This window comes from Panthera uncia, assembly GCF_023721935.1.
Source record: "Panthera uncia isolate 11264 chromosome A3 unlocalized genomic scaffold, Puncia_PCG_1.0 HiC_scaffold_11, whole genome shotgun sequence".
NCBI classification, from domain to species: Eukaryota; Metazoa; Chordata; class Mammalia; order Carnivora; family Felidae; genus Panthera; species Panthera uncia.
In genome coordinates, this window is record NW_026057578.1 from 24,694,873 (window position 1) to 24,720,888 (window position 26,016).

Sequence of the window (26,016 nt, forward strand, 5' to 3'; positions counted from 1 at the left end):
GAGATCATGACCCAACCCTAAATCAAGAGTCAGATGCTTAACCCAATGAGCCACCCAGGTGCCCCTTGCATAATACTTTTTAAAACTATAAACAGAGTAATTTGGTAATATCTACCAAAATTACCAATGCATACACTTTTTAAGATTTATTATTTAAAAAAAAAGTTTTTATTTATTTATTTACTTACTTATTTTAAATGTTTATTTTTGAGAGAGAGAGGAAGAGAGCACAAGTTGGGGAGGGACAGAGAGATGGGGGAGACACTGAATCTGAAGCTCTGAGCTTCAGCAACTAGCCTGAATCTGAAGCTGACAGGCTCCGAGCTGTCAGCAACCAGCCTGATGCGGGGCTCGAACTCACGAACCATGAGATCATGATGTGAGCTGAAGTCGGACACTTAGCTGACTGAGCCACTGCACTGACAGCCATGAGTCCTGCTTGGGATTCTCTCTCTTTACCTCTCTCTCTGTCTCTCCCTTGTGCTCTCTCTCAAAAATAATAAATATATAAACTTAATAAAAAAACTTAAAAGAAAAGAAAAGAAAATGTCAATGTGTCTCAACTGGGGAGCCAAGGAGAGGGGGTTGGGTGGGAATTCTGTAGTGAGAACAGGACCCCCACCCCTAGGGGCTCAGAATGGTCTGAGTGAGCTGTTGCGGGCAGAGCCAAGAGTCCTCCCCACCAGCCTACAGGGATTCATGTCTACCTTAGTGTTGGTGGGAACCCTTTGTTCACTTGCGAGGGCAGGTGGGTAGGGGGCCAGAAAGGAGATGGGGAGGGGGATGAAGAGAGAGTGGGGGACGGACAAGACGGGGAGGGAGAAGAAGGCTGGAGAAAGACAGGAGCAAAGGCTAGAGGGGGGTGGGAAAGGGAAGAGAGAGGGAGGGGGACTGGGCAGGAGTTGATGGGGGGCAGGGCACTCACCTGAGTGGATGTGAGCATGCAGTTTGAGGTAGTGCTCTCGCCGGAAGAACTTCTTGCACACCTGGCACTTGAACCTGCCCCCACTGCCGTGGGTGGGCAGATGACGCCGTAGGTAGCGCTCACAAGGAAACACCTGGCAGAAGAGACGAGTTGGCATTAGGTCTGACTCACTAACCCTCACCACCTCCTGAGCTCAAGGGGCCCCTCATTCCCAGCAGTTGTGGAAACCATTCTCCCCAACCAGGATCAGGGCCCAGTGTCAGGCTTAGAACCTCATGACTCCCACTACTCACCCACAATGCATGTTCTGAGCTTCTGCCAGGCTATTTTTTCTACCCAGAGGGCCTTTCTCTCTTAGCCTGACAAATTTTTATTTATCCTTCAAGACCCAACTCAGGTGTCACTGCTTCTGTGAAGCCCTCTTGACTTTTCAATGCCGTGCCAGGCAAAACAAATCCTGCCCTTGAATGTTCATTTATATTTATTTGTTTACCATCTGTTTATCTGTTTATTTGTCTTTAAAAAAAATTTTTTTTAACATTTATTCATTTTTGAGAGTGAGAGAGACAGAGCATGAGCGGGGGAGGGGCAGAGAGAGACGGAGACACAGAATCCAAAGCAGGCTCCAGCCTCAGAGCTGTCAACACAGGGCCTGACATGGGGCTTGAACTCACGGACTGTGAGATCATGACCTGAGCTGAAGTCGGATGCTTAACCGACTGAGCCACCCAGGCGCCCCTGTTTATTTATTGTTTTTTAGGAAAACTCTATCCCCAATGTGGGGCTCAAACTCATGACCCCCAGATCAAGAGCTGCATGCTCTACTGCCTGAGCCAGCCAAGCATCCCTGTTCATCTACATTTTTTAAAATGCTTCTTTATTTTGAGTGAGAGAGAGAGAGAGAGAGCATGTGCACGCACACATGGGTGCATGAGTGGGGGAGGGGCAGGGGGAGAGGGAGAAAGAGAGAATCCCGAGCAGGCTCTGCACTCAGCACAGAGCCTGACATGGGGCTTGAATCCACTAACTGTGAGATCATGACCTGAGCCAAAATCAAGAGCCGGATGCTTAACTGACTGAACCACCCAGGCGCCTCCATCTACAATTTTAAAGTCACCATCTAACCCATCTAACCCTGAATTATAACCCTTGGCTTTTATGAGATCTCTAAGAGGGCAGAGGAACTTTCATTTCCCAGCACAGGGCCTGTATGAAATGACTTACATGCAAAAGAAAAAATGAAAAGATGAGTAAGTAACTGAAGAAATGGATGAAAAGGTAAGGAAGAGCCAGAAACCATGGAAGCCAAAATCTCCTTCCTCTCCAGCCATAGGAAGGATATTCATTCATTTTTTTCATTCGTTACAGAGAAGTAGTCAAGGTTACAGACTCAACTACTTAGTAGCCCCACCATTTCCTAGCTAGGTGATCTTTCTGTAACTTGGTTTCCCCATCTGTAAAATGGGAATAGTAATAGTATGCCTCCTAGAGTTAAATGACTCAATTCAGATAAGATGCTCAGGACAGCATGTGGCACATGGTTCTTTTTCAATTCATGATACTTTTATTTGGAACACAAATTCCAAAGCCCCGAATTAGGCTATATACATAATCAGAAACATCTACAATGAGGCTGAAGTGAAACGAGGGCTGTCCTGGGAAATCTGCTGTGTAAGGCTGTAAGAAAATGAGTAGAATAAAGAAACCAGTTAAAATTTTATTTAGTTATTTAAGTTTATTTATTTTGAGAGAGAGAGAAAGTGCAGAGAGAGAGAGAGGGAGAGAGAGAATCCCAAGCAAGCTCCCCACCATCAGCGCAGAGCCCAATGTGGGGCTCGAAGCCACGAACTGTGAGATTATGACCTGAGCCAAAGTCAACAGTTGGATGCTCAACTGACTGAGCCACCCAGGCACCCCAACAGAAACCAGTTAAACACACTAGGGGGATGCAATCAGCAAAATCCAGACTTTGGGAAACTCCACAAGACCAATGGCCCAGTTTCTTCAACAAATAAATTAAAAGGGGGGAAAAAAAAGGAGCACTTGTGGGAGAAACTGTTAATAGAAATTTTGGTTGTATCAACCAATTGGAGTATGTGAGTCTGATTCAAACAAATAAACCTTATAAAAATTATGATGCTTCGGGGTGTCTAGGTGGCTCAGTCAGTTAAGTGTCTGACTCTTGATTTTGGCTCAGGTCATGATCTCATGATTTCATGAGTTTGAGCCCCACATCGGGCTCTGCACTGACAGTTCGGAGCCTGCTTGAGATTCTCTCTGTCTCCGCCCCTCCCCCACTAGGACCCTATCTCTCTCAAAATAAATACATAAACTTAAAAAAAAAAAAAGATTCTCTCTCTCCCTCTCTCTCTCTCTGCCCCTCCCCAACCCTGCGCACAGGCAGGTGCGTGCACTCTCTCAAAAATAAATAAATAAACATTTTCTAAAAATTACGATGTTTCTGAGACCCTCAGAAATCGGAACACTGCCTGGCTAGCTGATGACACTAAAGGACAGGCTTCAGTGATGGCTTTCACATTCACTGAAAAGAAGAACCAATGGTAACAAGCATAATACATCAGGAAGCTGGAGGCCGCTGTCCTGATGCTGGGCCTGGGCCCAGAAGAGGCCTCACCCCACATTAGCGCAGCCTGGCCCGGCCTGGCCCAGCAGCAGCTCCAGGATGGCCATGTGTGCCGTCTAATGGCTAAGATGGGCCAGGCAGGGCCCCTACTCTTCAAAGGTGAAGCGCCTATGGAGACAAGTCCATGGAGACAAGTCTGCGGAGACAAGCCTAGGCTTTGCTGCATGTACTGAGGCGGGAGGGGAGAAGGAGACAGTGAGGTGTTTGCTCTACTACCTCTCAGCCCCAACTGCTGTCCCAGCTGGGGAAGGGCAGTGGTACCCACCTTTTGGCAGTGCGGGCAGGGGAAGTTGTGAGTGGCGGTCTGCAGGTGGTGCTCCAGGGCCTCGGGAGTAGAGTATTTGTTGACACATTTGACACACCTACACGGAAAGGAGCATGAGAGGTGACAGAGCAGTGTGTGGAGGCTGGGCTGGCCCCACAGACACAGGAACCAGCTATTCTCCTCCTCCCAGGGCCAACACTAGGAGGCAAAATTCTACATTTAATTCATTCTTTTTTTTTTTTTTTAAATAGGCTCCACACCCAACTCATGACCTTGAGATCAAGAGTTGCATGCTTGGGGCGCCTGGGTGGCTCAGTCGGTTAGGCGACTGACTTCGGCTCAGGTCATGATCTCACAGTTTGTGAGTCTGCGCCCCGTATCGGGCTCTGTGCTGACAGCATGGAGCCTGGAGCCTGCTTCAGATTCTGTTCTCCCCCTCTCTCTACCCCTCCCCTGCTCACACTCTGTGTCTCTCTGTCTCTCAATAATAATAAATAAGCGTTAAAAAAAAATAAAGAAAAAAAAAAAAGAAAGAGTTGCATGCTCTACTGACTGAGCCAGCCAGGCACCCTACAAGTCCTTAAAAATGAAAATCAACAATCAATCAATCAGTCAATCAATAAATAAGACCATGTCACATCCTTGCTTAGGGCCTACAAGGCTCTAGTGGCTTGACCACTCCTACCTGTCAGACTTCATCTTTCTCCACTGCCCACCTCACTCTGCCCCAGCCACCTTGGCCTCCTTAATATTTGTTGAACACACCAAACTCTTTCCTACCTCAGGGCCATTTCACCTGCTGTTCCTGACAGTTGGAACACTCTTCCCCAAGTATTCCCTTGGGCAGCACCTTCTTCTCCTTCAGGTCTCACCTCAAATGTCACCTCCTTAGAGATGCCTTCCTTGACCATCCTGTCTCAAGCTGTCCCCTATGGCCCACCCCTGGGCACCCCCCAACTACATCACCCAGTTTTGTTTTCTTCTTAGCACTTACTATTTATAATTATTACTTACTTGTTTGCTTACTTGATTAGTATCTGTCTCTTTCACCAGCAATTGGGCTCTAGAGGCAGGGACCATATCTGTCCCGTTCATAACCTGCTTGAACCACCAGTGACAATCTGTTATATATGAAAGAGTCAGACAGAAAAGGGTCCAGGCCTTGCACCTTCTTATTTCTGACCCTCAGTTTCCTCATCCATAAAATGGGGTAGGAATCCCAAATGGGCCTGCTTCTTGTTTATTCTTAAGATTGTCACAAGAATCAAAGGACACAACCGTGCCAAACAGCTCGTAAATCAAAACAGCATTGTAAGTGTGGTCTCTACTCTTTTTTTAACACACTTTATTTTTTAAAGGTTTATTTATTTTTGAGAGAGAGAGAGTGCAAGTGGGGGAGGGGCAGAGACAGGGATAGAGGATCTAAAGTTGGCTCCACACTGATAGCAGGAGCCTAATGTGGAGCCCAAACTCATGAACCGTGCGATCATGACCTGAGTCAAAGTTGGACGCTCCACCGACTAAGCCACCCAGATCCCTCCGCAGTCTCTACTCTTAATATCACTGGTTAACAAGCCTTCAAAACAGCAGTTTAAGGTCATAAGCCACTCTGAAGAAAAGACCCCTCCAGTCTCCTGACTATAAAAACATTTGCCAGCAATGGGCCCATTTATGATGAGGTTCCAGTGAGGAATGCTCACAGGTAGGTGAGCAATTTGTCCCCGCGTCAGGCTCTGGGCTGATGGCTCGGAGCCTGGAGCCTGTTTCCGATTCTGTGTCTCCCTCTCTCTCTGCCCCTCCCCCGTTCATGCTCTGTCTCTCTCTGTCCCAAAAATAAAATAAAAAACGTTGGAAAAAAAAAAAATTTAAAAAAAAATAAATAAGCATTAAAATAAAAACTCCCTGCCAGAAATGCCACCCTAAGTCATCCAAGGTAACATCCCCAGAGTGGGGGCAAACCAGCGTCATGTGCCTGCTGATATGATGCGCTGAGGACTGAGCAGCACTTTGTGTGATGCCACTCCTGCATCTAACCTGAGGTCAACCCGACAAACCCAAACCGAGGACATTCTACAAAATAACCAGCCTATACTCTTTAAAAATACCACAGTCATAAAAGACAAAGACAGAATGAGCAACTGTTCCAGCTTAAAGGAGGATAAAAAGGCACAATAATTGAATGCAACGTGTGATCCTAGATGGGATCCCAGGCCAGAAAAAACATATTTTTCTTTGTCTATAAGGGATGTTATTGAAATAATAGATTTTTGAATAAGGTCTATAGATTGGGCAACAGAACTGTATTGATTTAACTTTCTGATTTTGAGAACTACACAGCGCTTATGTAACAGGGTGCCCTTATTTCTAGAAAATGTACACTAAAGACAAAGGGTAGAAGAGCATCATGCCAGCAAATAATCTCCAAAGAGCTTAAAATATAATAAAGCAAATGTGGTAGAGTTAACAGTTGGGAAATCTGGGTGAAGGATATGTTTTTTCTGGAAGTCTGAAATTATGTCAAAGTAAGTTCCTGAAAATGACTGTCTGTGGTATGGGGAAGGGGATGAGGATAGATGGGGAATTCCTTTTCATCCTATGCCCATTATTAGTTCATAAATATTGCACTGTATGCACATAATTATTTTTTGAAGTCGGTAATCAATCTTTTTTAAAGCCCTCATTGATCTTTTTTAAAAGAAATTTTACTATTAAATACTATTTTTTTAATTAAAAAATTTTTTTAATGTTTAGTTTTGAGAGAGAGAGAGAGAGAGACAGCACGTGAGTGGGGGAGGAGCAGAGAGAGAGAGGGAGACACAGAATCTGAGCTGTCAGCACAGAGCCTGATGCGGGACTCAAACCCACGAACCGCAAGGTGAAGTCAGATGCTTAACCAACTGAGCCACCCAGGCGCCCCTATTTTTTTTTTTTTAAGTAATCTCTCCAGTCAACATGGGGCTCAAACTCACGACTCTGAGATCAAGAGTCGGGAGCTCTTCCGACTGAGTCAGCTAGGCGCCCCTCTTCCATTGATCTTTGACCTGCAAAAGCACTTTTAGAAACTTATTATTTTTTTTAATGTTTATTTATTTTGAGAGAGAGGGGTAGAGAGCCAGCAGGGGAGGGGCAGAGAGAGGAGGAGACAGAGAATCCCAAGCAGGCTCCACACTGTGTGTGCGGAGCCCAATGCAGGGTTCCAACTCATGAACTGTGAAATCATGACCTGAGCAGAAATCAAGAGTCAGACACTTAACTGACTGAGCTACACTGGCGTCTGTAGGAACTTATTTACAAGTGACCAAACATGTATGTCCAAAGTTGTTCTCTGTGTTGTTGTTTGTAATAATGACAAACTGGAAAAAAACCCAACTATCCTGCAATAAAGGACCAGTTACATAAATTTGGCATGTACAACCGAATACCAAGGAGCCATTTAAAAGGATGAGGCAGGGGCACCTCAGTGGCTCAGTCGGTTAAGTGTCCACCTCTTTTATTTATTTATTAAAAAAAATTTTTTTTATGTTTTATTTTATTTTTGAGGGAGAGAGAGACAGAGACAGAGACAGAGTGCAAGCAGGGGAGGGGCAGAGAGAGAGGGAGACACAGAATCTGAAGCAGGCTCTGAGCTGTCAGCACAGAGGCTGATGTGGGGCTCGAACTCACCAACCGTGAGACCATGACCTGAGCCAAAGTCGGACGCTTAACCGACTAAGCCACCCAGGAGCCCAAGTGTCCAACTCTTAATCTTGGTTCAGACCTTGATCTCAGGGTCATGGGTTCAAGCCCTGCATTGGGCTTTGCGCTGAGCATGGAGCCTCTTAAAAATAAAAAATAAGGGGCGCCTGGGTGGCGCAGTCGGTTAAGCGTCCGACTTCAGCCAGGTCACGATCTCGCGGTCCGTGAGTTCGAGCCCCGCGTCAGGCTCTGGGCTGATGGCTCGGAGCCTGGAGCCTGTTTCCGATTCTGTGTCTCCCTCTCTCTCTGCCCCTCCCCCGTTCATGCTCTGTCTCTCTCTGTCCCAAAAATAAATTAAAAACGTTGAAAAAAAAATTAAAAAAGAAATAAAAAAATAAAAAAATAAAAAATAAAAAAAATAAAGAGATGAGGCAGGTCTGTTTGTGCCGAGAAGCAAAGATATCCATATTATGGTTGTGATAACACACACCATGCGTATGTACAGTGATCACATCACGTTTCAGTTTGTCAGAAGTTGTGGGACAGGAAGACGGCACAGTGAATTTTCACCGAAGTCAGTAACTGTGTTTGGGATGACCTGACTCACATACAGCCTGTGACAGTTCTACCTCTAAACATGCTTAGTACTGGCACAGATCAAATAACATGTATCAAGAAGTTAAGAGGGATTATCTTTGCTTGGCAGGGGGTTTTGTTTTTTTGAGTTTTTTTTGTGCAATTAAAAAAAATCTTTTTCTCTGCATTGAACGTGGATAACTTTTGTAAATAGAAAAAAAAATCAATAGGTGCACCTGGGTGGTTGGTTAAGCGTCCGACTTCGGCTCAGGTCACGATCTCACGGCTTGTGAGTTTGAGCCCCACTTCGGGCTCTGTGTTGACAGCCCAGAGTCTGCTTAGGATTCTCTCTCTCCTTCTCTCTCTGCCCCTCCCCTGCTCACACACACTCTCTCTCAAAAATAAATAAATAAACTTTAAAAAAACGCCCTCTCTTTGCTATAAAAAATAATAAAAAAATTTTAAAAATAAAAACAAACAATAAATCTTACTTTTAAAAGGAAAAAGCCAATATATAGCACATATATAGTGGCACACATAAAACTCACTTGAGGGGCTTGGGGTTTGGGAAGGCACCATAGGCAGGCCAAGGCAATGTGGTCCAAAGGGAGCAGAGCAGAGAGACCAATGTGGCCTGGGACACTGAAAATAGTATGAAGCCACTCTACTTGCCCAAACATTACTGTGAAACAGAAATAAATTCTCACTTCACTTATGCCAGTTATTTGGAGTCTCTATTGCATGCAACCAAACCTATATCTAAATTGTACAAATAATGATAATTGCAGCAATGACATTTATTGAGCACCTACTCTGTTCCAGGTATCATGTCTAAGAGCCTCATAGTCGTCTTAACTAATCCTCATAAATAATCCCACACAGTAGGCACTATAGTTATCCCCATCTCACAGATGAGGACACAGAGGGTCAGAGTGGCCAAATACCTTGCCAAGGTCATCTACTGGGCATGTAGTCAAGCTGGGATTTGAGCACAGACAGGTGGCTCCGGAGCCCTTATAATTATTACTCAAGACACCACACCATTCTCGGGCCATCCAGATGGTGGCCTGCCATGGCAGGCCTTAACTTTTGGGCCAAGAGTTTCAATGGCTACAAAGGGTTAGTGGCACTGTAACCCTTGTAAGAGAACCTAGGAGAAGAAATTGACTGTAGACACAGAGCCATTAGTACTGGGCTCAACCCTTAGCCTACAGATTCCAAGGCCAGAGCTGTGAGGCTTCCAAGATTCCAGACAAGAGTTTGAATCTCAGCTCTGTGCTGACATTGTTACTCTGGTGGGCAAGTCATTTCTCCCTGAGACTCTGTGTCCTCATCTTCAAAATGGGGAGAACACCACTGCTATGAACTGAACTGTGACCCTCCAAAAATTGTATGTTGAAGCCCTGACCCTCAATGTGATGGTATTTACAGACAGGACCTTTGGGGGTGATTATGTTTAGATGAGATCATGAGGGTGGGGTCCTCGTCATTGACAGAGTGCCCTTATAAGAAGACCATGTGTCTGTGGTATCGTGTTATGGCAGCTGGAGCTGACTAATATGACCACTTACCTCCCAGGATTGCAGGGATCAATGTCCCTAAGACAGAGCCTGGCCCCTAGTAGATGTTCCCTTCCTTTTATTTGGCTTCTCACTCCAGAGAGCCACACCGCCACAGGAACTCACAGATAATCAACAAACTGATAGGGCAAAAGCAAAATAAAAGGCCCCTTGAGTACAAAAGGGAATTACCCATCACTAACTAGAAATCTCTACCCCTTAACTGGCCAAAGCTTTGTCTGGTTTCCTGCCTCTCTGGCTCCACTTCCCAATCGCCCCCGGGCAAGCTGCCCTACACCCATTTCAGTCCCAGTGCTCCCGCTAATTTCTCAAAGCTTTTGTGATTTCTGCAAGGCCCTTCATATCCTGGCCCTAATTTCTAAACATCCCCTAGGCTACATCTAAACATCCTCTCTCACTTTAACTCTACACAACAATCATTCTAAACTTCCACATTTGCTGTTCCTCCTGCTAGGAATGCACTCTACCCTACTGTCTACTTGGCAAACTCCTATTCGTCCTTCAAAACTCGGTTCAGATATCACCGCTTCAGGGATACCTTCCCTGCCCTACATCCCACTGTGGTACTTCTCTATCTCATATCTACATGTATGTTAGCATTTTATCAAAGTATATGGTAAGCACATTTACACACTCATCCCCCTAAGAAGCCTGTGCATTCTAAACTCAAGGGCTGTATTTACTTATCTCTGAACCCGAGAAGTATCTCCCAGGAGTTATGCCTCACTAACAGAGGTTATCAGCCAAATCCCTATAGGTACAAGTTTGTACAGAGAAGCAAAACCATTCCAACATGAAAATATTCACTGAGAACTGGGAGAAGTCCCCAGACAAATACCCCTCTTTGCTTATCACTAACATCTATTCCCATGTACTACATGCCAGGTTTTATGAGGCAGCTGCTACCAGAAGTCACAGGGCTTCTACCAGAAGTCACAGCAAAATGACTGCAGGACAAAATTGTGGGATTTCCCAAAGTCATGAAAGTGATGTTGGGTGTATGCAGATAACTAAAAAGAGTCTGGAAGAGGGACCAGAAAACCACCAAGAGAAACTCAGTGAGGATGGTCACAGGACTGCTAGCTCCATTGAGAATGATCTGAAGATCCAAGGACGAAACGCACGTGGCCAGACCCCTATGACTGCAACAGAAGACTAAAATGCTGTAAAGGATTGTCAGAAAGAATTACCCCAAACGAGATCTACACTTGGTTCATTCCCTTTCCGCCCTAAGAATCAGCATAGAGCTGCAACTTTAACCCGCATTTTATAGATTATAAAAACAAATGCATCTTGTTTTTATGATTTTGGCTTTCCAATATGTGCTTGCTCATTCCGTTGCATTCGACGAATCTGGGTACCATTCTGACTATAACCTAAATTTTGTAGATTATTAGACAAACTAATACTTCCATGATATTTTTAGTTTAGAGGGGAAAAAAATCCACACTTTTCCCCCCATGAAGGAAAAAATATTGGTTTCTCCTTTTTAAGATTATTTTTTAGGATAAACATCTGCCAAGTTGAAGAATGACAGGAGGGCCAGCATCTGTTCCCACGGGTCCTTAGCAGTCAGAACCACCGAGGCCACTGGCCCTCAGGGTCCCCGCAGGGAGAGGGGGTACGGGCAGTGGGAGGGCACGTACTTGTAGATGGCGCTGTCCTTCTTGGGGCTGTGCTGTGGCAGGAGGCTGTGGGAGTACTGGTGCACGCCCAGGTCGTACAGCGAGGGGAAGTCCTTGCCACAGAGGTGGCAGCGGTAGCTCAGCTCCTCCTGGTGGCTCTTGATGTGCTCCAGAAATGTGTCGAGCTTCGGGAAGGTCTGCGCACAGCTTTTGACCACACACTTGTACACCTTGGGGGAAGATACAGGGCAGGGGAGGCAGGCTGTTCCCCTGCTCTCCTGCTGCCGGAGCCCTGTTTTGTTTTGATTATAGAGTCCTCTCTCTGTAGCCAGTCATAAGGGCCCCATTACCCTTCCCTCAGGCTCTGTGTGACCTTGCTAGATTTAGAAAAATTACCCCAAACCTGGAAATACAGTAAAAGGACGACATCGTGTCCTTCCATTGTTGTACTAGAGTGGTGGCTCTCCGACTTGAGTCCATCACAGTGACAGACTGCTGGGTGCCACCCCCAGAGCATCTGATTCAGCAGGTCTGGGTGGCCTGAATATGTGGCATTCCTAACATGTGCCCAGGAAACGCTGAAGCTGCTGCTCTGGGAACCTCACTTTGAGCAGTGCTATCTAACAAGCCTGCCTACGGCCCTCTCGCTCTCCGGGGGATGGGTCTTGTTTTGACTATTTACTATTGATTAGGATCCAGACTCTAGAGTTAAATTTTTACTTGTAGAAAACAGATTTGATGTAAATGATTTTTGTCAAGCAGAAAGGGTAACCCCAAAAGTCATGGGTTTTATTGCCGTCTAGGACATTAACCAGATTTGCATCTACCTTAGCAATCTTTTCTGAATATTCCCTTTTTTCACTGACATAATTATACACAGGTATAAATACCAAAGTCTCATATCCTCTTTTGAACTGGCTTTGTCATCCTTCCAGTTTCCTTATTAACGAGTTCTGTAAAATTCTGGCTTATATTCACTATGTCATTCACATGAAAATTATGTTTTTAAATTTTGAAAAGTATACCTTTTTTTAACATTTATTTATTTATTTTTGAGGGAAGGAGGGAGGGAGGGAGAGAGAGAGAGAGAGAGAGCGACCGAGCACACAAGCGTGAGCTGGGGAGGGGCAGAGAGGGAGAGAAAGAATCTCAAGCAGGTTCCTTGCTGCCAGCGCAGAGCTTGATGTGGGGCTCGAACCCATGAACCGTGAGCTCATGGCCTGAGCCAAAATCAAGAGTTGGACTGACTGAGCCACCCAGGTGCCCCCAAAATTATACTTTGACAAATATATTCCTGACTGCCTACACAATCCCACATGTTCCTTCTTCCTAGCAAAGTGAATCCTGATTTCTTCAGGGTGGCAACATGCCCAGTTAAAACACTTGATCTCCCTGGCTCCCTTTCATCTAGTGTCAGCCATCTGCATCCTTTCTTGCCAGTGATATTCAGGCAGTGGTCTTTAGAGAAGGGATTACTCCCAGAACCTTTTAGGCAAAGGCTTCCTAGGAGAAATCCCCTCTGCTTTTCTCAATTGTCCTGACTGGAATACAGATGTGATGACTGGAGATACGGCAGCCACTATGCAACCTTGAGGAGAGAAGTCACATGCTAAGAATGGTAGGGCCGAAAACTAGGGGAAGCCTGAGTCTATGATGACATATCTGACCTGCTATATAAGCCCAACATTGACTACTTACAGCTTTTTATAACATGAGGGAAGTAAAACCTTAAGTAGTAAGCTAGTTGTCTTATTATTTGCAAGTAATAATGAATTCCTAAGTGACTGAGTGCATGCACTGGCTCCAACTAATGAGAGATCTACAGAGGGCTTCTAGGAAATTTTCTTGCCCCTAAAAAAGGCACAGAGAAGCGAGCCCCTTTTTGCTCGTGGATAACACTGTATCTGGACTGCTGCCTAGAAAGAGTGACTACCATCCCACAACCACAGATAAGCCATCAGTAGAGAACAAGGTCATACCCTGAGATGGCAGAGACAAGAGTGGGAAGGACACAGAGTCCCTGATGTTGGATTGAGTCAACTGACTGTTTCAGGCCTGGAGCTGCCCAATCTTGTATTTTCTTGGTATGTGCAATGATAAACCTCTTAATTGTGTTAGCAGTCTGAGTCAAAGTTTCCTATGATTTGCCCCATGGGTATCCTAACTTAATTTCATCAACCCCCCCTCCTGGGAATCAATCCTAAGGTATAAGCCAGAGATTTGGATGAATATTTGATTACAGTGTTGCTCACTGTAGTTTTTTTTACAATAGCAAAATACAGTTAATATCCAAAATGTTAAAACAATGGGATTTTTAAAAGTACAACTGTTAAAAATTATGTTTTTTAAAATTAGCAACATGAGAAAATTCTCAGAAGATAAAATTAGGTTAAAAAATAGAAAGCACAAATCTCAAGAGAATTTATGCTTATTAAAAAAAAAAAATCTCGTGGCACCTAGGTGGCTCAGTCAGTTGAGTGTCTGACTTTGGCTCAGGTCATGATCTCGTGGTTCAGGTGAGTTCTGCATCTAGCTTTATGCTGACAGCTCAGAGCCTGGAGCCTGCTTCAGAGTCTCTGTACCCCCCTCTCTCTGCCCCTTCCTTGTGCACGCTCTCTCTCTCTCTCTCAAAAATAAACAAATGCTAAAAAAAAAAAAAAAAAATTAAAAAAAAAAATCTCAAAAGGCCCTGTATGGATGATTCCATTTGTACAACGTTCTCAAAATGACAAACTCACGAAGATGGAGAACCGATGAGTGGTTTCCAGAAGTTAAAGATGTTAGGGAAGAGGAGAGTAGGTGTAACTAATGAGCGGTGGCACAAGGAAGGTCTTTGTGGTGATGGAATAGTTCTGTACCGTGATGGCAGTGGTGGTTACACAACCCTGCAAACCTGCACAGGTGGTAAAATGGCACAGAACCATACACACACTGCATGCCAATATCAGTTTCCTAGTTTTGGTATCATGCTGTCGTTATGTAAGATGTAACCACCAAGGGAAACTGACTGAAGGGCATAAGGGACATCTCGGTACCACCTTTGCAACTTCCTATGAATCTGTAATTCATCCAAAAGAAAAAGCTTAAAAAAAAAAGCACTATCAGAAAAAAAAAGCACAATTCAAAATAATATGTGTAGACCAATCCCAATTATAATAACAATCCTACCCCAGGAGCTCCACAAAATATGCTGGATTTTGTGCTGCATCCTTGGGATGGTGCATTGCAAGGTGGTTACTGACATAGGGTCTGGCTTTGAACCCTGACCCAGTCAGTTACTGGCAGTGTGACTCTGGATGGGTCATTTCACCCTTCTGGGCCTCAGTTTCTTCATTTGTGTATACTGAAAATGCCTATCTCTAAGCTTGTTATGAAGATTAAATAAAATATTGAATGTAAAGCACTTAGCAGGGTGCCCAGCATATAATAAATGCATTCTTTAAACCTATACATTCTTTAGATTTTTCTGAATTTTCTAATTCTACATTGGATACATGATACTTTTATAAGAAGAAAAAAATAACAATAAAACTTATTTTAAAAAATGAAGACTGGAATAGAGTTACTATATAATCTAGCAATTCCACACCTAGGTTGATACCCAAGAGAACTGAAAATGTATGTTTAGACAAAACTTGTACACAAATGTCCATGGAAGCGTTAGTCACAATAGCCAAAAAGCAGAAACAACCCAAATGTCCATTAACTGATGAAAAGATAAACAAAATGTGCTATGGCCATATAACGGAATATTATTCTACCATAAAAATGAAGTACCAATACATGCTAATACATGGGTGAACCTTAAAAACATGATGTCAAAAGGCCAAATATCATGTGATTCCATTTATATTAAATGTCCAGAATAGGCAAATCCATAGAGACAAAGAATAGTTTTAGTGGTTGCCAGGGACTGGGGAAAGAGGGGAGTGGCAGCTAATGGGTATAGGGCTTCTTTTTGGGATGATGATAATATTCTGGAATTAGATAGTGGTGATGGATGCACAAATTTATCAATAAACTGAAAACCACTGAAGTGTACATTTCAAAAAAGGTGAATTTGGGTGGCTCAGTCAGTTAAGCGTCCAACTTTGGCTCAGGTCACGATCTAGTGGCTTGTGGGTTCTACCTCGTGTCGGGTTCTGTGCTGACAGCTCAGAGCCTGGAGCCTGCATCGGATTCTGTGTCTCCCTCTCTCTGTCCTTCCCCTGCTCACACTCTTTCTCTCAAAAATAAATAAACATTAAAATTAAAAAAAAAAAAAAAAAAAAAAGACTGTGGTCCTATATCCCCATGGGTAGGTTTTTAGACATTAAAGTTTCTTGGGGTATTAAGAATTTTTCTCATGTCCAATTCCTCCATTATATGACCCCTAATAAGAGATGGGCTTCCTTCCTTGGCCTCGCACCATAATGGCCCAGTGAACTAGCCCCACCCAGCAAGGGGAAGCTTGGCCTGCCTATCCCGGTGGTTAGATGGTATAGCTCACGGCAACTGAGGCCCACTCCCGTCCCTCTCTGGGCAGTGTTCAAGACCTCAGCAGCAGCCAGTGCTCACAACTAGGGTGGCTGTGGCCTCCCACTGCCCACCACTCACCTACCTGCTCATTCTTATGCTGGGTCATGTGGGACTTGAGCTGGAAGTAGGTGCTGAACTTGCTGGGGCAGAACTGGCACAGGTAGGAGCTATCGATGAGGACCACCTGCTTGGCCTCCAGCTTGTCCCCCTCATCCTCACCTGCTGTGGGCAAGGCCTGGGGCTGTGGGGCACCCGACAGGGTCTGGCCCAAACCTGTGGAGAAAACCAGGGAAGGAAGTCACTGAGAAGTGCAGAAGAAGAGTCAGGACAGACAGTCTGCCACGCATACTTGCCATCCCTCCTTTCATGTGATGCGCCATTTTATACATAAAGTAGACTGAAGCCCAGAGAGGTCAAGGAGATTGCCCAAGGTCACACAGCTAGGAATAAAACCCATGAAGCTTCCGAGGATAGGTATCGGAACGATGGTATTCCCCACTTCCACCTACCTGTGTTTTCCTCGTCCTCCTGCCTGCTGGGGTTGAGGGCCATGACCTGTACAGTTACAGAGTTGCGAGAGACAGTGCCACCGCTACGCCCTGGGGGCCACACCTTATGAGTCTGCATGTGTTTCTTGACATTAGACTTCTGGGCAAAGGCACGGCCACATGCAATGCATTGGAAGGGCTTCTCACCGGTGTGGCTGTAGGAAACAAAGCTTGTCAGCACCTTACGTAGGAATCGGGATGTGACCTCAACATAGGAGCTCACAGCCCCCAACAAGGCCCACACAGAGATGCTGTCGGCCATCATTCTTGACACCATGAAGTCAAGCCCTCTTGCTGAGGCAGGCAGGCCAGAGACAGAAAGATCCCGGGCTCTTGGTGACATTACTGAGTTACTGAGTCAACCAGCCCTGGAGCTGACCTTCTCTGTGGCCATCTCATACTGTGAAAGAAAACATTTCCTGACTGGTTAAGCCCATCCAAATAGGGATTTATGGTTATTATTATTTAAATGTTTATTTATTTTTGAGAGGGAGAGAAAGAAAGAGAAAGCAGGGGCGGGGGCGGGGGGGGGGGCAGTGAGAGACTGGGACAGAGGATCTGAAGCAGACTCTGTGCTGACAGCAGAGAGCCCGATTCGGGGCTTGAACTCACCAACTGTGAGATCATGACCTGAGCCGAAGTCAGATGCTTAACCAACTGAGCCACCCAGGCGCCCCTAAATAGGGATTTATTATTTGAAGGAGAAATAGCATAGTCACAGCACAGCATTTGTATCATTATTTAGTATTTTCCTTCAAATCAACCCACTTTTTTACAACTCAAAATAATTTAAAAATTGAGCTTCCTCTTGTTATTGTATATGGAAAACCACTTGTCATAAATGCAAAGTAACCAAAAAAACGCAACAATTTAAAAAACAGTATTGTTAAGACCCAAAGCTGCACTGTCCAGTAAGGTTGACGCAAGCCACACAGGATGATTTAAATTTAAAAGAAAAAATTCCATTTCTTAGTCATACTGGCCACATTTCAAGTGCTCAACAGCCATACGTGGTTAGTGGCTACCCTACTGGGTACAGTGCCAATTTGGGCATTTCCATCACTGCAGAAAGTTCTATTGAACACACTAGTGTGGACGAGTGGGTCTCAACCGAGTTTGATTTTGCCCTTCAGAGGACATTCAGCAATGTCTGGAGACATTTCAGGTTGTTACAGGTGAGGTGTGAGGGGTGTCGCTAGTGAGAAGCTGCTGCCCGCCATGACTGGAATCTGAGCCTGTGCACGTGCACACGCATCCATGTGCTCTCTCCTTCTCTCTCTCTTTGCTATAAAAGACGAGCAAGTATAGGAGAGGCATTCAGGACAGACTAGCACCAGACTGAGGCTTTCTCCTTTGACTCTCTAAGGACTGAAAGAAACCAAAAAGCGAATACTTGAATAATTTCCTGTATCCTTCAGAACTTCTCAACACCATATCCACAAACCACCTAAAATCATCTCAGGTACCAACGCAACTCGTTCTGTGAGAAACACCAAATAAGTTCACCCCTCCACTTCACAGATGGAAAAACCCAGGCCCAGAGGGGCTCCCTGTGTGTTCTTGGGACAGGAGGGATCACGGTTTGTCCCAAGTGAGCAGAACTCGTAGTCCTATTCGCAGATCATGGCAGCTCTTGAGGTCGGTCCTTTCTGCAGAGGTGAGGACTGAGGCACCCCTCACACCTGTGAAGCTCCTACAGTTCAAGTACATTTCTCCCCTCACCTCGCCCCACTCGGACCGTCCCCACCCTAGCGGACGGGCCCTACAGCTTTCACAGATCCCTCCTGCTGCTCCCAACAGCAGAGGGAAAACCATCCTGACTTGGCCCAATGGTCTGAGAACCACGACAGGATGGGTGGGGCCTTGGTCACCACCCTGGCCAAGGGGCCTGGGCAGGGAGCCTTGCTTCTACTGTGGATGCCCTCCCACTGCCCCCGCCAGAGCCACCTGGCCCACCACACCCGGTGGTACCTGCGGATGTGCTGCTGAAGGTCGAAGTTTTTGGTGAACGACTTGTCACAGTATGAGCACTTGAGTTTCTGAGCCTTTGGCTTCCCTGCAGCTGAAAAACAAGGTGGGGGAAGGGGAAGGTGAGGCTGGGGGGTACAACTGAGGGCAACAAGAGCAGCCTCCTGACACTCTACCCCTTGGGCCTGGGGCCAGAAAGCCCAGACTCTGGGAGGTCCAGATCCCCAAATGCACGGGATGGAGCACAGGTGAGCCTCTCACAGTGCCTGGAGGAGGAAAGCCCAGGACATGCTCTGGCTGGAAGAGAGAGAGAACAACCCCCAAAAGGCTCCCCTCTGCCCTAGGATAAAAGCCAACCTCTCTGCTGGGGCCTACAGGGCTATGCATCCTCTGCTTCCTGCTAACCTCATCGTTCTCTCCATCCAGCTGCGGTGGGCTCCTTCTAACCCTGAAAGACCTCAGGCATGGTCCCACCTCAGGGCTTTTACACCAGCTATTCCCCCTTGCCTGGTGTGCTCATCCCTCAGAGGGCCACAAAGCTGCTTCCTTCTCATCCCTAGATGGATAGGTAGCAGCATTTTCTAGTCTCTCCCCAGTATTCTCAATCATAGAACCCCGTCAATCTCCTGCCTGGAGCAACCCATAAACGGTTATCCTGTTTTCCCTGTCTGTCTCTTCCATTAACTGTAACGGAGGTCAGAGAAATCATGGACCACAATACTGGATCCTCAGTACCTGACGCTGACTCTGGTACACAGATATTTATGAAGGGAAGGTTGGAGGTAGTTGACTGGAAAGCCCCTGAAAAATTCTTGATTTCTGTGTCCTCCCTCTCCACCACCACTTTCTGACACTGCTCCTGTCCCTTGCTAGCATCTCTGAAGGGGCGACAGACATTGTTGCTTGCCTGCCTGATATCCACTGCCCCCCTTTGCTCCTCATAAATCCCCTGCATAATGGGAACATCAGTGTTCCTGCCTAAAAGTGACACTTCAGCTTCCTTTACAGCTAGACAGGGTCATGTGACTAAGTTGAGACCAATGAGATGTAAATAAAAGCATCAAGCAGAAATTCTGGAAGCTGGGAGATGCCCCTTTCATCCTTCTTACTGCCTGGAATATGAAATTGATGACTGGAACTCCAGCAGCCATATTAGTCGATGAGGCACCCTGATAACAGAAGCTCTGCTCTAGTGACAGCAGAGCAGAAAGACAGAAATGTGGGGGCCTGATGACCATATAGGCACACAATTTCCAGACTGCCTGCCATGGAAATTCCACAATTTCCATGACTGGTCTCATTTTGCACAGGCAAAAAAATAAATAAATAAAACTTTATCATTTTAAAGTCACTCTAATTTGGATTTTCCATTACATGCAACCAAGCTCAATCCTAACCATCATAAAAGGAAAGACCAGAACTAAGCAGCCTTATGGACAGGATAATGCTGAGGAAAGATGCCCATCACAGGCTGCAGGCCCACCTTCTGGGAGTCCACTGGCACCTTTGGCCCTTCGGGTCTTCAGCGTTGGTGGGGAGTCAAAGGTGGCCACCGTGCCCCCAGTGGCGCTGGTCATGGGGGCGGCAGGGTTTGGTCCTTTCGGTTTGAATCCCTGTTTGCCGGGGCTGTAAACCGGAGGGGTGGGGTATACTGAAGCCTCCACACACTGGTTTGGCACCTAGAAGGACAGCACAATCAGGGAGAGAGGCCTGGGAAGGATGGAGAAGAGCTGTACCAGCCAGGGGGACGCTCACTGTAGCCCTGGCTAATCTCAGCCACTTCCCGCCTACATCACCATCCTAATCCCTTAGAACTTCATGGAGCCAGTAGGCTAGAAGCAGCGTTGGAGCCAGGCCATCTGGGCTCAAATGATGCTGATTCTGCCACTTATTATCTAAGTGACCTTGGCCAAGTCTTTCAACATCTCTGTCTCAGGTTGACATCTGTAAAATGGGGATAATCAGAGTGTTCCTCTCACTGGGTTGTTGTGAGGTTAGATGAGTTAACATGTAGAGAGCTTAGAACGGTGCCTGACATATGGTAAAGACTCAATAAACATTAGCTGCTCTTATTGCCATTACTACTGTTACTAGCAGCAGTTTGTCAGCACAGGAGAACCAGGAAGTCAGGAGGGGCTGCGGCCTCATCAGCAACCCCCTCCCTAACTGACCCTGCCTGATGCCATACCAGCCAGCAGCTCTCAACTGAGAACTGACATACCAAATACATTCTGAGCCACTCAAACCTAGTTAACACTAAGCTTACATCATGACACTGGGGCACTGTGAAGAATTCATTAATTCAGTGAGTGTACTCCTCATTCATTGGTTTTTCCAGGCTGGCCTATCCAAAATTTCACTCCCTAGTCTTCTCTGCTTTATTTTTCTCTGTAGATTTACCGCTAGTAAATTATGTATTTTACTTACTTATCTATTACCTGCCTAGTTCCATGAAGGCAGGGACTTTTGGTCTACTTTTATTTAGTCCTCAAAGCCTGGTGTTATCCTTGGCACAAAATAGGCATTCAATAAATATTTCTGAATCCATGAATTCATGTATGCATTATAACATAATGATATATAAGAAACACATACTTGTTCATTCAGATGACCAAAATATGTTTGTCACATATATTTGGTCTTCATCCACAGTTCCTGGAAATGCTTCAGAGCCATAAAAGTGAAATAGGTGTCTTCTTTTTTTTGTCTTATTATTAATGAAAGTGACTTTTTTTTTTTTTTTTTTTTTTTTAACAAAAGTGACTTTTGGCCCTGACCCAAGGGTGGGGGGCTGGTTGCCAAGAGGACCAACCACATGACTGATGGGTTGGAACATTCAGTCCCAAACCCCAACCTCTGGGGAGTGAGGAAGGGCTGGAGGTTGAATCAGCCAATAGCCAATGACTTAACCGTGACTATGTAACGAAGCCTCATAAAAATCCCAAAGGACTGGGTTTGGACATCTTCCAGGCTGATGAACATAGGGAAGTGTGGAGGGAGTGGCACAACCAGAGAGGGCACAGAAGATCCACTTCCCTTTCCCCACACCTCACCCTATGTGTCTCTTCATTGAGATGTTGATTCATTATCTTTTATTATATCCTTTAACAAACTGGCAAATGTAAATGTTCCCCTGAGTCCCATGAGCTGCTCTAGCAAATTAACAGAACCTAAGGAGGAGGTCGCTGGAACCTCCAATCTGTAGCCTGTCCGTCAGAAGCACAGGTTGCTTGCAACGGGACAAAGTGAGGGTGAGGGCAGTCTTGCAGGACTGAACCCTTAACCTGTGGAATCTGCTGTAATCTCTGGGCTTATGACATCAGAATTGAGTTGAGTTGTTAGACACTGCACTGGTGTCTGAGAATTGCTTGGCATTGGCTGGGGCGGGTGGAGGGGGACCCCACCCAGCTTTGGAATTGGGTCCAGGAACCAAAAGAGTTGACATCAGTAGATGTATGTATTGGGCATCTGATATGGTACCAGTAGGTGCTTCTGTTGGATCTTGTCTGTTGGCCCTTGGCACCATTCTTACACCCTTCCATGCCCTCCCCTGATACGTGCATTCCCAGACTCCCTTGCCAGCAAGGTTCTAAGCATAGATTAGGTTCTGCCCATGAGAAGCACCTGCATGAGATTTGGAAGGCAGAGGGGAAGTAGAAACTGCTTTCCCCTGGCAGCCGTGGTGGGAGACAAGGTTTGCAGTCCTGAGTGTTGGAGGGGCTGGCTGAACTCTACATTCCCTTCCTGGCCACCAGCCTCAAGGATGGCAGGGCAGCAACAGAATCCTAAAGCTTCCCCACCTCTGGGCGCAGCAGTAGCTTCCTGGCCCTCTGGACCAAGCAACAACCGTGAACCTGAAAATCAGTGCCGCTCGCCCACTCTGCCTTTTGCTCCATCTAGCCCTTCTGAAGTCAGCTTTGTAAGCACCTTTTTGTATTAAATCCCTCTGCCAGAAATACCTAGAAGGGTTCCTACTTTCCTGACCAATACAGCACTCAGTAAATAGGTATCACATGGATGAATTCACCTTTCAAGTCATTACTGAGAAATTATGTGACTGCCACTGGGTTTGCTCTCATTACCCTCAACAGCTCTACAAGGGGAGTTCCCATTTCAGAGGAGAGGAGACTGAAGTCAGAGGGCCCTATTTCAGATTTTCAGATACCTACCACAGGTCTACCACAGGCCAGGTACTCCACTAGGTGCTAAGGCTGCCAAAACAAAGAAGACTCAGGCCCTGCGCTCAAAGAGTACCCTCATCTCCATGGGAAGGCTCCTCCGGGGCTGGCCCCTTCACCTACCGGGCCACTATTTAGTCTCTCAGCAGCTCACGGACTCAAAAAAAAAATTTTTTTTAAGTCAACAAAAGGAAGCTTGCTCTATTCCCTCAGGCTAGGGCAAATCTCCTGCAGGCTCTCATCACATCACATGGCTGGTGGTAGAATTTTCCCATTGCTCTGGTTCTCTTCAGATATACATGCTCCCCAACACGGAATGTCTGTATGGCCAGACTGAGTATGAGTCAGCACTGGTGTCTGGGAAGGTCCTGAACTCTTAGCACCCTGAACTTACAGCTCAGAGCTCTTCAGCAGGGAATCAGTGTACATATGGTACACTGATTGCATAATGGCCTCAGTTCTTTACCCCTCCCAGGACCCACGCCCTTTGCAGTGTGATTTTGCAGCTTTTCCCATCAAGATGTGGCATCTGTTTCCTTACTGTTTAAATCTAAGCTGGCTTTGTGACCTATTTTGACCAACAGACGGGACACTGTACGAGCCTAAGCCTCAAGAGGTGCCCTCGAACATTTCTGCTTGTGCTCCTGCACCCCCACCACTGCAGCAAGAACATGCCTGGCTAACCCGCTGGAGGCTAACAGATGCGTTGGAGCAGAGCCGGGTTGGCCAACTTGTCCCACCCCAGCCATCCTAGAGCAGCTGACAGCTGCCATCTCCAGACACCTGGGAGAGCCCAGCCAAGATCAGCAGAGTTGCCAAAGCAAGCCACATAGATGCGAGAACAATAAACACGGTTTGCCATCTACCACTGAGGTTCTGTGGCTATTTCTTCCTCGGCCATAACTAACCCATACATCTAGCTTGTTCAAAATGTAAGATTGATCAGTGGTCAATTGATCATTGACCAATGATCACATCAATCACTTCTTGGAATCCTCTCCCTAAAACACAGGTGTTCTGACTGTTCTGAGGACTTCCTGAGGGCAGTTTGTATTTCTGCCACAACCCTCTGCTTCATGCCACCTTCTCATGGTTCGCATTTCACGTTTACGGGCATGATGGCTTGATTAAATTAAATGGCTTGATTCTCTCCCATGATGTGATCTCTCCCTGATCTGATTTTGTCTCAGGCACAGTGTGTGGCACAGAGCTGGTGCTCAGGAAAAGTTCCAGCTACCCATGATGACCGTGACCAGTTCCTTCCCCTCCCCCCAAGCCCCGGCCTCTGCTCACCTCCAGGGGTGGGTAGGGCTGCATTCCCAATGCCTGGATCTCCACTGTGCCACTCCCAGCCAGGGGCTCCGTCGTGGCACTGTACACCTCAACCACGCCATTTCCGCCAGGGTTGGGACGCCCGGGGGGGCCCAGGCTCTGGGGCGGGGGTGGTGGGGGCTGGGGTGGTGGGGGTGGGGGCAGTGGTGGAGGGGGTGGAGGAGGTGGCGGAGGCTGGGAGAGGTAGCTGGGTGCGGAATGCATGTTCAGGCTGCTCTGCAATCAGAAGAGAAAATTAAAGTGCCACACCCTCTTGATACCAGTGAGGAAGGACATCTGTCTTAGCCAGCCACGTGGAAAGAGGAGCCCCCTCACAAGGCAGCTCAGAGGACAGGGCTGACAGGAGGCACGGAAACACTCACGGAAGAATACAGAGGAAGCGTCAGCCAGGCGCCGTTACCCCTCTTCTCAATGAAAGTCCACAAAAATGGCCCAGCTTGTACAGGGCTGGGCCCATACAGCAGCCCCGGTGTTGCTGTTTTAGGAGGACTTGCTTGTACGACCTGCTCTTGAACGGCATCTGAGAACCCGCCTCGTAGAAGGCTGCCTATATCGGTGAGGCTGTTTTGCTCACTAGGGCACTGACTACTCTGTACCAGGTCACCTAGATTGCTGTACGGGCAGTGTGATCTATGGTGAACACCTCCTTTCCTTCTAGGAGCGTGGACTTTTGGTCACGGTGGCGCCCACACGACCAATCCCCAATAAAAGTCCTGTCCCTTGAATTGCAGGTGTGCTTCTTGGGCAGAAGCATGCACACACATTGTTGCTCTTCACTGCTGAAGGAAAAAGCGTTTTGTGGGGCACCTGGCTGGCTCAGTGGGTAAGAGCATGCAAGTCTTGAACTCGGGTTTGTGAGTTCGAACCCCACGTTGGGTGTGGAGATTACTAAGAAAGAAGTGTTTTGCGTAATCTCTCCCTATGTCCGCAAGAGGAAGAACAGTAGAAACCTAGGCCTGGATTCCTCCAGATTCCAGCTGATGTCTTTTCTTCTTGCTGATCCTGCTGTGTATCCTTTGTCAGGAATAAACCATGAGTACAACCATCCCAAGTCCTGGGAGTCTTTCTAGAGAGGCACTGAATGTGTAGGTAGCTGTAGACCCCTGAAACACAGCCACTGACTTCTAGAAACTTATTTCACAAAAATAATCAAGCAGATGGGCAAAGATATCTGTATATTGATGATTCTCCAGTAGTTTTTATAACAGCAAAAAATGGCAGTGACCTACATGGCCATTAGCAGAAGCCTGGTTAAATACAGAATGGTCCACACACATGATGGAATCTTGTATAGGTATTAAAATGATGGTGGTCAGGGATGCCTGGCTGGCTCAGTTGATAGAGCATTCAATACTTTTTTTTTTTTTTTAATATATTTTTTAAGGTGTATTTATTTGGGAGAGAGACAGAGTGTGAGTGGGGAGGGGCAGAGAGAGAGGGAGACATGAAATTGAAAGCAGGCTCTAGGCTCCGAGCTGTCAGCACAAAGACAGATGTGGGGCTTGAATTCACGAACCATGAGATCATGACCTGAGCCCAAGTTGGATACCCAACCAACTGAGCCACCCAGGTGCCCCTAGAGCATGCAGTTCTTGATCTGTGGGTCATGAGTTCAAGCCCCATGCTAGGCAAAGAGTTTACTTAAATATATATATATATATATATCGCTCATCTATATATATATATATATATATGATGGTGATCAGCATTTCATAAAGGGTGCTCCTCTTAATTACAGTTCCCTGGGTTCCACAGTCAAACATGGTTTGGAAAAAACCTGGGATGACAAAAAACAAAAGTGTTTTGTTGCAGGAAAACAACAGAAACAGGGCAAGGGAAGAAGTAGAATGCCTCTACCCTAAGCTGGTTTGACCAGAGATCCTTTTTATATTAGAAAAATCCCAAGGAGCCACTCTTCTGAGGAGCATTTTGGGAAATACTGATATAGAATTGTAGGCATAGGGGCACCTGGGTGGCTCAATCAGTTGAGCGCCCGACTTCGGCTCAGGTCTTGGTCTTGCGGTTTGTGAGTTCAGGCCCCACGTCGGGCTCTGTGCTAACAAACAGCTCAGAGCCTGGAGCCTCCTTCGGATTCTGTGTGTGTCTCTCTCTCCCCCTCCCCTGCTCATGCTCTGCCTCTCTCTGTCTCTCAAAAATAAATAAATGTTAAAAAAAAAAAAAA

At 46.3% G+C, this 26,016-nt stretch overlaps 1 protein-coding gene across 1 annotated transcript in view; it reads right to left on the bottom strand.

Annotated features, from left to right (window-relative positions):
* Positions 1–26,016, bottom strand: part of ZNF341 (zinc finger protein 341) — a 47,133-nt gene that overhangs the window by 7,664 nt on the left and 13,453 nt on the right. The window contains 8 exon segments of the mRNA XM_049649980.1: positions 926–1,058; positions 3,835–3,931; positions 11,312–11,520; positions 15,891–16,081; positions 16,318–16,511; positions 18,328–18,418; positions 19,808–20,003; positions 23,796–24,050. Of these exon segments, the coding sequence (XP_049505937.1) occupies positions 926–1,058; positions 3,835–3,931; positions 11,312–11,520; positions 15,891–16,081; positions 16,318–16,511; positions 18,328–18,418; positions 19,808–20,003; positions 23,796–24,050 (1,366 nt within the window).